Source organism: Platalea leucorodia (assembly GCF_965183815.1).
Source record: "Platalea leucorodia genome assembly, chromosome: 2".
NCBI lineage: Eukaryota > Metazoa > Chordata > Aves > Pelecaniformes > Threskiornithidae > Platalea > Platalea leucorodia.
Window position 1 is genome coordinate 116,467,096 of NC_138824.1, and position 15,519 is coordinate 116,482,614.

General features: G+C 37.3%; 1 protein-coding gene across 2 annotated transcripts in view; it reads right to left on the reverse strand.

The window, feature by feature from the left end:
• EPHA6 (EPH receptor A6) overlaps positions 1–15,519 on the reverse strand; it is a gene marked incomplete at both ends in the record, with an annotated part of 510,935 nt that overhangs the window by 79,769 nt on the left and 415,647 nt on the right. For both annotated transcript variants that reach the window (XM_082332768.1, XM_082332767.1), the window contains one exon: positions 351–477. In XM_082332768.1, the coding sequence (XP_082188894.1) occupies positions 351–477 (127 nt within the window). The remainder of the gene's footprint in view (positions 1–350; positions 478–15,519) is intronic.

Sequence of the window (15,519 nt, forward strand, 5' to 3'; positions counted from 1 at the left end):
TCTGGGATTTTATAGAGGCATTTTTAAAGTTATGTTTCCCTAGTGCACCCAGGCATGCTTCATGAAGTGCACGATTAGAGGATACCAGGCCTTCTCTTCCAATATTTTGGTTGGCCACTTAACTACAGATCAGTTTCCCTCACAATTTCATCTATACATTGATTCAGGAAAACTGCCTAGTTCCTGAAAAGTAATTTATCTTTTCCATTTCCTTTCAGTTTGGCTTTTTATTGGAAGGGACATCTGATCTCCCTGTCTGACCAATACTAAATTTTGTTTCCCCAAGATGTGTGGAGAGATGGGGCAAAGGGTGAAGGGAAAAATCGATGTGGGGGAATAGGCTGGAATACCTACCAGAGGAAATGCTGGGGGGTAAAGATCCACCCCCTGACACTGGATGTGAGGCCAGGATGCTATTTAAAAATCCCGCCCTCAGGAATCTCGAAAGAGACTTCACCCCAATGGTCGGAAAGGATCCTTTCAAAGAGATAAAAATGATCATTAATCAAATGACTTGTTCTTTGGCTGATAAAAGAAGTTGACTTTTTAAAGAAAGAATAACCAAATCTCTGCAAAGTTAACAGTGGTTTCACTGGAACAGATTTTATAAAAAGCAGTTAAAAGTCTTTGTTTGCTTTTTAACCAAGTCATACAATACACAGCTTTAACCAGAAAGAGGTTGTTTTCTGCATACTTTGCAAATGGAGAATTCCAGCATTTCTATGAGGAATGGAAAAATTCGGTATTTTAAAGGCAAATTACACCTATTGGATATTCATAATACGTTCCAAATGACTCTACCATAGAGGCATTTTACAGTTTTGTATACAAATCAAAGAGAGATCAGTAGAGGTGAAGCTATGCCAGCAAAGCTGTGTTTTATACTAGTATTTTAAAGCCACCTGACAAAAGTCATGTCAGGCAAGGGGAGAAGGGGAACCAGAATTTGCAGTTATATTACTGACTTCTGGGTCAGGGCAGCTATGTCAGTCAGAGCTTCTATCACATCTCCAAACACCTGTCAATATATCCATGCAGGCAAAAGCCAGCAGTATAGACATGGCCCCTTTCTGCTTTGCTCTCATCTGAAGTTTTACACATTTTACGCTTTCAATAGAATAAACTCTATGTTCTTCTCATTGCCTCAATGTACAGTTTTATTTCTGGAAACAGATCATCTCATCCACCACTTTTAAAATAAGTACTTGTGACATATCTACTATAGTGATGATAAACAAGGACTCTAACATTTGATCTACTGTTTCAGCTTTCAGCACATGTATAGAGATCTAGAGGCATCATTTCAGCTAGCTTGTGTTAGTGCTCCGTGAATGCCAGCGTCAAAGATGGATCTGAAATGAGAGCTTTATACATCTTGCTTAAAAGCACAGAGTCAAAGACTCTCCCATCTTGCAATAAATTTAAATTGACAATCAGAATAATTTGTGCATTTTTGCAAGTACATCAACCAAGCATCCATCCAAAAATGTAGGCAATGGCAAGTTTGTTTTAATCATCCTGCAGGCATTTCATAGTTGTTCTTTTAAGAGATAGAAGATATCTTAATATTTACATACAATGAGAAAAACAAATGTCCCTCTTAAAATTTACGCACCAGTTTGGATTTTTTTAATCTAATAAAAATGTAGTGAGGAAAATTTAGCCTCAAAACACACACATGTATTTGCTGAACTTAAAGTAGCCTAAGAGAGCTTTGAATTTTTCTCTTGTATTTTCAAGCAAGAGTTCTGTTGTTTCTCCTCAATACATTCCTCACTTGCCCTTTCAATTTATTAGACCTGCTGCAGTCTGTGGATAAAGAATTAATTTAGTTAGTGTTCTGGATACAGTATTTTTATATCTGATGCTTAAAGATAAGGCATAAAAGTTTTCCCTCTGGGCACTCCAAAAAAGCCTAACTTTGGCAGTCTTGTCAAAGTATTTCCAAACTCCATGGCTTTAATTTTAAAATATTTTCAGAAGTGATCATGCATAGAGAGTCCAGAATGCAACATACAGAAATTCAATTTCAAAATGGAAAATTGTTCCATAAACTCCAAGATGTTTGGTACTAAACAGCATCTTAAAACATGAAGGCTAAATAATGAATGTATGAAGACTTCTCAGATAAAACTTTGCTTCTCTGTTTCAAAATATGAATTATACCAACCATAAAGTACACCCACTGTGAGTCACATGCCATATGTACAGACCTACAGAAAAGCCAAACAGCTTGAGCTTCACCATTGACATTTTCCTACATTTAAATGATGTTAAATGGCAAATAACTCAATTTTCCTAGCAGTGTTAAAAGAAGTTACTTTGTTATAGAATGTAATGGAGACAAAACCAAATTTATTTCACTTATTGTACATATTCAGAAATAAAAACAAGGAGCAGCAAATTTTGGAGCAATACAATCTCTGAATACTAAGAAGAGAGCTCAAGTGCTAAAATTATTGAGGCTTTATAAACAGCAAATAACCAAAGGAATACATATAAGTAATGCTTTTCTCTCACTGAAAAAGGTAGAATTCAGTTGCTTAAGCATAAATGCTTTGTGTCATTTGAGACACTGTAGAAAATCCAAGACATTCACGTTCGAGTGGCAGACATGACAAGATCTGCAGGAGATTTGTACTCTTTGAGAGTGACAGCAAGAGGCAAAGCAGCAGTTGGATATCTAAGAGCAGGCATTTGATGCCATTTTAGGCAACTGAATCCCACCCAAACAGTCCACTGTCACCTTAAAAATGTCTCTGATTAAGTACAATACAGAGCTACAAGAACAAGACCTCATTTAGTCTCTTCTAGAAGTCCACAGTTTCTGAAAAGGACAAGGTTGGTAACATTCATCCCTGATCAGTATCCAGCAACATAAAAATGCAGACAAAAGACAGGTTGAAAGTTCATCCATGTTATAATGTGCATGGTCCTAAATTAAAATATAGCATATGCCCCAGAATGAACAAATGGGTGCTTTTGGTATTATCACCTGCACAATGTGAATAGGGCTTGAGACTCTATTACATGATGATGTATGTGGAAGTTGAGTATTGTTGCAGGTAGTTGGGAAAGAAAATTAATTCCCATAAGTCCCATCAATCGCCACCAGAAGGACAGATGTCTGAGAAGAGCTTTGGGCATCTGCAGCAATTTAGAAGCTTTACTCAAATTTGTACTTGTTCACATAAACATTCATGACATATTTGAAAGAAAATCTGCAACAAAAAAATTGTGTTCAAGACAGAAAGGGAGAAAGCTCTCTGCTAACACAACTAAGAAGGGAGGTGGGAGCATGCTATTAAACAGAAAATGCCAGCTCAGAAATATTTCTCAGAAATATTATAAACTTCTGTGTGGAAATCAATGAAAAGAATTGCATTTCCTTCTATCTGAATACGTTTGGGTTGAAGATGTAGTCTTTCTTCTTCTTCCAATTGGAATCGTGCTTAGCTAAAGAAAAAGTCCACCAAAAATGTGCCTGCTGCTTTGTATCCTGCTGCTTTACACTCTAAACTGCAAAAGCAATATTAATTTTTTTAGAGGTGCATGCTAGCAATAGAAATCTTAATGCTTAATTTAAGCAATCTCTTTAAAGCAACCACACTGGACACTTGCAAGATGGTAGGATATTATTTCTTTAGCTAACCAACTTCCTTGAGAAATGCCATTTTGTCAGTGCACATTACACAGACACTAGTGCTTTACACCCGTTCTGTTGTTTTGTGTAGAAACACTCATTGTTTTAGCAGTGGGTGAAGTTATACTAATGGGAAGAGGTTTTAGTATAAGGTTTTACTCGTTCTAAACTGGGCAAAGGAGACAGGAATATTAAGCTATGATTCCTGAATGCACTGAAATACAGCTGCTATTTAGCAGCTTACAGGCATGATTTTATTAGGAAAAAACCCCAACCTCTCCCCCTTCCGTAGTTATACACTATGAACATCATGTCACCTTAACATGAGAAACTATATTAGTCACAGATATTAGGTGGAAAAGAGCATTGAAACAGTAAAACTATATGGCAATACTCTGAATAGCTAACAGTTCATGAAGCATCCACCGCTTACTGAGTTCCGTGATACTAATTTATAACTCAGCGTAAATTCTTCTGTTTCACAATTATTACAGCTAAGTGCCTGTGCTCAGAGGCAGTGGGGAGTACTGAATCAATTACCCTGCCTTCCTCCTTCATCTGTTGTTCCAGGGGGAATATCATCCCACAAATGGTAGAATTTGATTGGGAAATGACTGGTATAGCATCCTAAACTGGCATGGGTTTAGTAGAGTATTATCACATGAGCAGAAGGACAAGAGTAGATAGCTGGGTAAAGGAAATACTTATGCTTAGTTCAGCTCTAGAGCACATACATTAATTCACACACATTTATTAGCACTTGCATCATGACAGCATGGCCAGCCAGAAGGAACAGCCATTTCTCCCCACAGCAAAGGCACATCCCAAAGGGCCAGCAGCAACAGAACTGTGCTGAAGAGTCCTAGGTCTACAAAGGAGAGAAAGGTCTGCTGTGTGGATCAGCAAAAGTACTGGACTGATGAATGAACGGCTGAATGAAGAGAATGGCACCAAACACCCAGTGCAATACTGGTGGAACACAACGGACTAGAGTGAAACAGATAACTTCTGTTTGAATGGTGGGTGGAGGGGCCCTTGTGAGCTATAGTAAAACTCATTTAAAAGGAACTAACTAACTTGCATTTTAAAACTTTCAGGGACTGGGCAAGCTGAGAAACGTTAGCCTGACCCATTATTTTTGCTGCTGACACTTCGCAGAAACTTCCAGCAGAAGACCCTCAGAATTTTTCACAGAAACTGAACACAATTTTGGTCTGTTAGTGACAATACATACCCATGCACATCTGCTGACTTGAGTGCAAACATTCCCACCAGTTTTGCTCCCGTACGCAGTACAGTGCCAGCACAGCACCGGCCGTCCTCAGGGCCCCACATCCCACCCTTTCCTTTTCTCCAGCTGCTGGCTTCTTTGCCCTGCTACCATCAGCAGCACTTGAGCCGATGCCATGGCCACCTCTAGGCCCCACAGAACTCGCAGGGATGGGATCTGATGCTGCTAAACTGCGCAGGTACAGTCAGGCAGGGCCATCAGCTTGTTCCATTTGTGCCAGGGCCCCTGAGCCATGCTGGAAGCAAATCAACCACTTTTTTTACACTATAGCAATTGAACTTGTGGGACCTTAGTGCAGCTTGTGGAGATTTGCTTTTAAAAAGCAGAACATTTCTACAGTCTCTGCATTGTGTCTAAGGACCTGGCTGAAGTAGGTTAGAAAGCCTACTGAAGATGCAGACTGCTCTGCAGCCCTGTTATTTGTTGTTGTTTCTTATTTATTACACTTCAAACTGATCCAATGCTTTCTGCGGGTAGAATTGACCATTTCAGGTGCTGTGTATTTTTGGGCATCTAACAGCTTGAAATTCAAAAGGAGCTCTTTGGCTGCTTAATTTAATAAACTAGAAGGAGATGTTCTAGAGAGGTCACAATTACTGCCAGTTATTTCTTCTTACTAGTACCATCCTTTATTAGTACCATCAAAAGATGACTTTCATTTGTCATTCTTTTCCCATAGATTTTGTTTAGAATTTGAAAAAAAGGGAAAAATGCACAGTTAGCATATTTAACGTAAAAAACCACTGATATTCGTTTCTATACGGTTACTTGTCTTGATGCTTTTCATACAGGGATTGTAAAATATAGCTAAGGGAAATTTCTTAAGACCTCTGCAGATGCAGGCTTTGGGAAAGTGAGTCAAAGGGCTATAATGAGCTTTTGTGTTCAGTTTGGCAGGAAGCAACTGAATGACTTCAGGATGTTTTCACTCATAACTGCACTCTCACGAAGGTGGGACTGTAATATTTAGTAATGAAATACTACAGAACAGAATGTAGAGTTTTGCTCTGAATAGGGGAATTATCCAATGTTATCACTCAATGGCTGGGAGAAGGCTACCTTCTGTTATGAGCACCTTCCATTCTAAAATAAAACCTGTTTTTTATTGTTACTAGTGTTTCCTCAGGGAAACTAGAAGAAGGGTTAGAGCATTTCCTCCAAAATTATTTTTAATATATCCATTATGGAAAGTACTGAAAACCAGTCGACTTTTCTCTCCCGTGATTTTATTGATTTATCCTTCCTAGACCACCAGGAATTGTACATCATAATTTTTTATGGGGGAACATATGGAAGGTTTTCATGAGAAATGGCTTTATAAAACTTTGAAATTATGATGTCAGATTTTGTAGAGCATTCAAAAGGCTTGACTTGGAATGGAAAAAAAAGGATCAGAAGCAGGGCTAAAATTTATCCCTGATGAATTTGTTGGATTGCATTTTCAGTACATTTAGAAAGCATGGATTTATACAATTAATTTTAACTATTTTGAATGCACTAATCTGGAGATCTAGAATATGCTTTTAATAATTTATTTTAGAGCTTTTTGACACACACAAGCAAAGGTGATAAAGTGGTACGCCTAAATTTTTACCCTTGTAACTTATATGTCTTAGGAAAATCTAACTTTTAAGATCACTAAACAATATTTTGCGATACTGATCATAAAATATTAGAGCACAACAACAATTAACAAAAATGAGTGTGCTTACCCCTATTGAAATCACAGAATCACAAAATGGTTGAGGTTGCAGGGGACCTCTGGAGGTTATCTGGTCCAACGAAATCATGGGGAGATTTCCATTACCTTGCAAATAATACAGTGAAAACTTTTCAAGGCTAAATTCTGCTCTCAGGTTCCTAAGCTAGTAAAACCAAAACTTGTATGAAATGCATTTTGCTGTGCAGAGGGAAATTTGTACCCTAATGTTCAGCAGCAAATTTTTAAAGGGTGGTCTAATTTTGTTTCCCCAGATTCCACTTGAGTAAATTACATCATCCCAGAGTGCTCACAAATAATTTTGTCATTCCTGAATGCACTTTCAAGAACTTGTAGGTCTTTAACTGTCTTTGTCTGAGCAACTTTTAAAGCAGCCTGAATTTTTAATCTCACTGTTGTAAAATACAGAGTTTGGAATCTTAACTCAAAGCAGAAAGTACTATTAGAATAATTAAACATTCTAAATATACAGACAATGTAAAGCTTAGAACATCTTTGTTTACCAGTCCATTTAGACTTTGACTAATGAAGTTAGAAATAGACGTTTCCTGATGCATCTCCAAGGGAACAACTACAATGGAAATTATATCAATTATGTTACTAGATTTAGCAGGATGGCAAGGTATATGAATAAAAGAAACAGGAAAACAAAATATAATCTACTGTTGGAGGGATGCAGCTGAGGACTGCTCACTGGGGTATTTTTAACCAGTGACACTGGAATTCCTTCTGAAGGAACTCATGTCAACATCTAAAACAGCAAAAGATCTTTGCACCTGTTCTGCTCCACTTAAGGTCTGGAACTTAGGTAGTATAGGGAATTATTTGGCAGAACATCTTCAGATAATGAATTTTCACAATTTCAAACACAAAGCAATGTCTAAACGTTGAAGTTCAGAGGAATCTCTGTTGGGGAATAGTCACCCAAGCAAGGTCTCTATTACAAAACCTGGGTGCTCTTGCTAATTCTTAAGATTAAAGATTAACTGGAGTGAGGCATCACTTTTGTCATAGGATGTAGCATGGGCATATACCATCTCCCTGACATGTACCCATGGAAAGGAAAATTGTGTGTCCTGTTTAGAAGGGACCTGCAATGAGCTTCAGCCACATTCTCAGTCTGCGATGCAGCTGTCCACATACCTGGAATAATCCAGAGCTCCCTTTGTCTGCCTCTGAGTAACTACCTCACTTCACTGGGTTTCAGCATCTCACTCCAAAAGATGACCCAGATTTAACTTTAGTTCTGTCTGGATAGTGGCTTGAAGAAGAAGGATCAACAGGAACTTGACTGCAACACCATGCATCAAAGTGTGACCAGTTACTTCATTTTTTGGGGTGCTGTTACATAGCCACTGTTGGTGATTTCATCTAAGAATAAACTCTGCTGCGCATTTAAAACAAGAATTCAGCTCATCCCAAATTACAAGCATTACTCATGAAATCTAAATGGATTTTCTGAGTATTTGCGAGCAATTTGGTTACCTTCAATCAAAACACTCTTTAGGAAAAGCTCTCTAAGAAACTGAACAAACTACCTCATATATTTCTCCCTAATAGTCTTAAAAATGGAATAACAGATGCTTAAAATTTCTTTTTGCTATATCTTAGAGAGATTATGTGCACTTGAAAATTTTATTTTAGAACAAAAGGTCATTTTTTCCCTGTTATTCTGCATAAGAAAGTTTCTCTTTCAGAAAGGGCTGAAGAGTAACATCCTGCTGCACAACATCCCCAGGACTGTCCTTTCTCAAAAGTCAGGTGCCATTATTCTCAATAGGATGGAAATTGTATCTTGCCTACAGTTAGGTGATTATTCTGAGAAGCGAGGCAGTCTTCCAAAGTATCCAATGACACCAGATTCACAAATTGCTCTTAAAGAGGGCCATTAGATCACTGGAAATAATAGGATGTAGTAGCCTCTTACAACAAAATACTGTAAGCAAAATGGCTGTGGTGCAGATGTGCCCTAAGAGCAATAGGAAATAACATGTAGAGGACAACTCTAAGAAATTCAGGAGATTGCACCTCTGTTAACAAATCAGTTTTCAGTTACAAACAATGGCAAAACTTACTAGAAATTCCTAGAGAGCTCTTTTTAAAAGCTTTGGATCAGATATACTTATTAGAAAAAGTAGAAGAGAGGTGAACACTAGAAATACACGTATCTGGAAGAAGGAAAAATGTGTATGGAGATATGTGTGCTTTGTAGAAAATAAAAGGGCAAGCAAAAGGGAGGACAGAAGGACCAATGAAAGAACTTAACACAGAGGTTTGGAAGAGATTTGGATATATGCTTACCTGCCTTGTATTGGCCTAGCTGTAGAAAACAACTGTATACTCAATCAATCTGTACGTTCTGGCTGGCTTGTAACTTGCTTTTTTCTTAAAAAAAGAGCTTTAATAATTTCAGTAGAAATGCAGGGAAATACAAAATGAACATACTCTATGATGTTTAGAAAAAATAAAGATTAGAAAGCCTAGCATAGTTTTTAGTATTTTATTATTCTAGGACTGTGCCATGATTTTGAAGGGCTTGATCTGAGATTTTTAGTATTCAGCAGCAACCTGCATTTAAAGTATAACAAATTACTGTAAAATTTCTTTTTAACCCTTGTTTATTAGTCATATATAGTATTTAAATAAGAATGGGAATTTCCATCAAAAAGCAGACTTAAGGTTTAACCAGCCATCTACAGTGAAGTACACTGATGTACTTCAGTGAACTTGAGCCTATACCTGGAATGTGTATTATGAAACATATGAGGCAACTTCAATGTTAACCCATCTTCCTTTTCTGCCTCCACCAGTAGGCTAAGGGAGACTTAGCATTGCCTTTGTTTGATCTAGTGTGAGGACAGAGGCACTGCCATGACACAAGCACTGCTGGAGTTGTGATGGCCTTGTGGAAATGTTATACAAACCCAGAGGTTTGTCTTTCAGTATCCAAGCAATATTTTTGGGAAGAGCAGGGAAGTTTTCCAGCACCCAGGCTCAACAAAATAATCTGAAGAAAGGTTTCTGTGTCTGAAAACATTTCTGTTTTTTTCTCCAGTGACAATAAGTAATAATAATAAAAATGGACCTGTTTTCTACAAATGCTGCTTTGCTTATTTTCACTGTGAGGTTTTTGCGTGATAGCACAATGAGAATTTCAGGTGTCTGGATTATTCATTTCCATGCTTTGTTGGATTTACTTTTCAGTTTGATTTTAACTCAGAACTTCCTTAATTTTATTGGTTTGGGAATAATAAAAGCACATGTTTTGGCCTCATTTCTGAGAAGTAGACCACTATAACCTAGTTCTTGGTGAAAATATTTTAAAAGGCCTGCTTTTCTACATCAAGTCCCCTAATCTCTGCTCCAGACTTAAATTTACAGGGTCTATCTGGAAACATGCAGAAGATAAACACTTGGTAGGGCAAAGCCGCTGTTCAGGTTTCCAACCCTGGAGAGTTTAACCTTGAGATCCTTGTGAAAGACAATGCTTTCCTATGAACCTGAAGTGCTGGAGTTCTCTTATTTCTTGACTGGCGGATGGGAATAAATCCAGACTTAGGAATATTTACATAGAATGAGACTATTTTAGAAAATCCCAATTATAGCAAGTTTTGGCTTTACTTATGACTTCTCTGGGAGAAAAAGCAAATGCTGAAAGAAGCTTACAATTCCTAAGGAGGAACTGATGGAAGTTACAGAATATTTGAGTAGAATATTAACATCTAATTTAATTTCCCTTGCTGCTTCTAGACAAACAGGCAATTTGGGGGAAAAAAATGAGGGAATCACTTGAAAAGAGTTCTACAAACACTATAGCCATTTATTTTGTGATGTGTTAAATGTCAATGCATTCTGAAGCTCTGGTTGCTGAGAAGACTGGTGTGACAACATTAATATGATTAAGGCTTTTAAAAGCAATAACAACTGTTGTGTTGAATCATCTTTGTAGTCTTAATGGAATAGTAATTGGAAATACTGTGTTTCTGTTATGGGATAAAACAATCTGTGCATGTTTAAGCTGTCTATTAAATAAGTATTTTTCAGTCAGTGCTCAAACTGAAAATAGCTTTAACACAACGTTAAACAAGAACTCTGAAATCTTTATGTATTTATAGTTATGTATGATACCCAGAACACTGTTCCAAGCACTGTATGCTGTACATTTGGATTTCATGATCACGCATGGATTATCAAATTAGCTGGAAACAAAATACTTCAAAATTATAGTTTTCATTAATGATAGAAAAAACAAAGCCTGCAATATTGGCTAAAACTTTTGTGATTCATTTTGTACACATGATGATTTTAGGGAACGATTAGCCCATTAATAATTAGCAATATGAATTTCATTTCAGTCATCTTTTGATCACCCAGTTTTCATGTTTTTGGAAGGAAAGATCCTGAGTAAAATCTGAGCATTCCTATGATATCAAATTCTTCATTCTTTAAGACAGGAACGTCCCATGTGAAATGTTGATGGGGCCTTATAAATGGGATGGTTAAGAAGTTCCTGGGGCTTTTAAATTTTCAGCTGATCTTTTTCATGGTATTTCCATAAAAAGAGAGATAATACTTAATAATAAAGAGAGTACTTTTGTACTTCATGTTTAAAAATTGCAGTGAGTTTTAATTTAATGAGTGAAATAGCTTTTCATGGGTGGCATCTGAGGATGAATGTATTCATGCAGCCTGCTGTAAATTCTGCAGTTCTGCAATTAAAGCTCTGATTACCTACTTTTTTAGCCTTGCTAGCCTGTAGGCTCTCCACTTTTAGACAGCAATTAGTATCACTGAAAAAGACTCACTGTTTTTAGTTAAAAAAAGCACTTGGAGCTGAAGTTCCAAAGAGTCAATTGACAAAAAGTGATTTTTTGTTAAACAAATGTAAAGTGTAAACTGAGGGTGAGGATTCGTTTTGCTATTCACATTCATACCATTCACAATTCACATTTCACTAATATCAAGGAAATTAAGTACCAAGGTTTTATTTTTTTCTTGGTTACAAACACCAAGTGACTCCCTTGAATTAGTGATGCCAAAATGAGAAGTAGGAAGATCGCTATCATTATCGTGACCTCAGATGAACTCTTTGATTAGAAATGTATTATATACTGGTTTACATTTACAAATCTATATGCTAGATAAAAAAACCTCTATGCCTAGGCTCAGTGAAGGTGTCCCAGCTAACACCTGATAACCCATGTTAGAAGCCAGGTTGTAGGCAACTCCTGCAGCTATCTGATGGGCTTTGGCATATGCACAGGCATTCTGCCTCCTTTTTTTGGAAAACGCTACTGACCAAAGACAATTAGCTGTGCTTGTTAATTATCTCTTTGTGGATATCAGTGTATTCAGAGGATTTTCTCTCAAGCTCAAAGACCACTTGGTGTTAAGGGTGACTGCCATGAGGTAAAACGTCTCTCATCTGATCTTTCTTGCGTTAGTTTTGGCAACAGTGATTCTTGCAAGATGAATATTGGGCAGTCAGTGTTTAAACAGGCCATGAAGTCACATTGTTCAATGCCTATAAAGGCATTCATTGAAAATTGGAAGTAAATTGCCAATCTTATCTAAAACAGCAAAACAGGGTTTGTATGCTGAAGAATGTACTCAACTACAGCTGAGAGGAAAAAAGAAGAAAAAGGAAAGAGTGGAGACTCGTTGCCCAAGTGGGTAAGTTATTATTAGCCTAGGGAGAAATTAACAAGTTTCTGTTGTTTCAGGAAGAAAGGAAATCAATTCTGTGAATTCTACAAACTGCAGTGCAGTAGTTTGTTTCAGATTTCTACTATTATGAAAATTCTGTGCTATGCTTCTCTAGATGAAATATTGAAGTGAAGTCGCTATCAGTTAAACTTCATTTTATTTAAACATTCAAATTTTATTCAGTAGAAATTACCTTGCTAAAGTTTAGCAGAAAAATGACAATATTTACCAATTGATGTAGTCATGAATCTATTCTGGAATGTCAGACCGAATACATTTGCCTCTTAAAACGTGTTTACAGGACCGTCATGGGTGTTTTGTGCTGATATTAAGAACATAAACTGAATACTCTATAAACTCACACCATCTAATTATGATGTTTTTAAAAAATACGTATTTTTTTCCACATACATTGCTTCTCTCTTTCAGTTGTGTCCCCCTTAACAGTTTTATCATCTAGTCCTGATTTATAAGCAGTACTAAGGCTATGTTTATCTGTGAAGAACTATAAGATTTAAGAAGCAGGTTTTTTGCAAACTGTATTTCCAACCAAAACTTAAAAGAGTCTGGAATGGATCCCAGACAGTTTGCGTCAAAATTACTTACTCATCTGGAACGTGAACTATGTATGTATTAAGAATCAGAAAGATAATTATAGTCTGTGAAATGAATAGAGCAAGACTCTTAGTAGAGAGGAAGTAAAGAAAGGAATTTGGAAGTCAGAAGTATACAAAGAACATAGTGATGGGCTGAGTGAATAGATTCTGAATAAACAGTTTACAGATGAAAACTCTATTAAAACGATGGCATTATTTTGTGTGGCTGTTGATGATAGTGCTAGAAGAGTGGTGGAAGCAGAAATAATTTATCTGCCTTGGCTGGAGCTGCAATGCTGAGTGAGATCAGGAAGCAAAATGCACAGGAGTGTGCTCACTACAAACCTCTGTCATTAAAGTTCTTACTTGCTCTCCAGAGCAGAACACAGAAAACACATGGTGCTTTTCAACAGACTATAACTCAAACAAGCCTGAAGAAATTTTCATTGCATAACATGAATGTTCTGCTTCCAAATTTCAAAGATTTCTCGCTAATCACAGAAAATGGTTTCTTTCAGCAGCTTTTACTTCTGTACACTGAAAAATTATTCAGTACGTGGGAAGCATGGCCCGACTGGCAACATTCTATACAAGTGCTTTGATTCCTGTGTGAGGAGGGTGTGTGTCATTTGAGATAAAGGGAAACTCTTCCTTAATCAGAGAAACCTATCTGCAGTTTGCTAAAACAAACTGGTATTACTTCCTTCTCAAGAAGTTCCTTTCTTTTGTCTTCTGCTCTCTTTCTGTCCCATCCAAAGCATTACAACTACAGTTGTTTATAGCAATCCTTGCATTAGAAAGAAGATAATGTAAATAACCAAGGATTTCTTTTCCCCACATCCAACTCTCATGTTCCCATAAAATACAATATCAGATAATTTATATGAGAAAATTATCAATCCATATTTCAATTCTTATTCTTCATAGGAATCTGCTGTTAGAGATATCTCAAGCTTGTTGCCTTCCACTAGAAATGTAGGTATGAACCTTTATGCTGTAGTAAAGACCACAATACAACCTCATGAGGCAGAGGTTTATACCATAAAGCATGTATGACATCTGGACAACCACTCCAATAACTATTTGCTGAACTAGCAGTTCCCTAGGTCTGATGGTCCCTCTGTTTTGGGGTGACGGCAGATTGATAACAAGGCTCTTTCTTACTCTAGTTCAGGTAAATCTAAGGACCATGACTTGTCCTTATGTATTAAGCTATACTGCATTGCTGGCATTCCCCCTTCAATTACTGATGCTGGTGTTGCATCTTCTGTTTCATCACAAATTTGGCAAAGTGAACCGATAGGCCTAAGCAACACAGAATAAGAAAAACTTAATACTTCCTATACTTGCAAACGAATGTAAAATTTAAAGAGATGTCAACTAGAGAAGGGGTACAGCTTTTCTGGAATAGTTTTAGTGACTCGAACGTTCATCAGGCAATCAAAGTTCAAGCATACAAGCTGATCTATTGAACTTTGCATATTAGGTGAATTAGGGTATGTTTATACAATGCATTCTCTTGTTTCTTCTGTGAAGGCTTTAACTCAGATAGCTGGTAACCAGAACCTGGTAGCATAACATGGTTGAAAGTGCTAACGCTAATACTATTGGTCCATAAAGATTGTTAGTATATCCCATATGAGAAAGCACAGATAACTGTGCTCTGTTTTTGGTAGTGACACAGACATTTACATCCATTTTAAAAAGTTATTTAAGGATCTCAAAAGAAGCATAGCCAGCAGGTCGAGGGAGGTGATTGTCCCCCTCTACTCTGCTCTGGTGAGACCCTACCTGGAGCACTGCCTCCAGCTCTGGAGCTCTCAGCACATGAAAGACATGGACCTGTTAGAGTGGGTCCAGAGGAGGGCCACAAAAATGATCAGAGGGCTGGAACACCTCTCCCATGAAGAAAGGCTGAGAGAGTTGGTGTTGTTCAGCCTGAAGAAGAGAAGGCACCAGGGAGACCTTATTGTGGCCTTACAATACTTAAAGGGGGTTTATAAGAAAGATGGGGACAGGCTTTTTAGTAGGGCCTGTTGCAACAGGACAAGGGGTAATGGTTTTAAACTAAAAGAAGTTAGATTTAGACTAGATATAAGGAAGCAATTTTTTACAATGAGGGTGGTGAAACACTGGAACAGGTTGCTCAGAGAGGTGGTAGATGCCCCATACCTGGAACTATTCAAGGACAGGCTGGATGGGGCTCTGAGCAACCTGATCTAGTTGAATATGGCCCTGTTCATTGCAGGGGGGGTGGGCTAGATGACCTTTAAAGGTCCTTTCCAACCCAAACTATTCTGTGATTCTATGATTCTATGATCTCAACTTGCCAAAAAAATCTAGTTGCTATCTGGTACCTGTTTACTTTAATGAGACTTACGTGTTTTCCAAGGTTTGCAGAAGTACTGAGATACATACCTCCATCCTTAAGATACCTAAAATCCATTGCACTAGAGAAGATTAATATTATTTATGATATTCACTACATTTGATAACTCTTCTGTAATAAGGTTCCAGCATTATTAAATTATTTAGTTGTAATGGTTATGACTTCAATAGCACT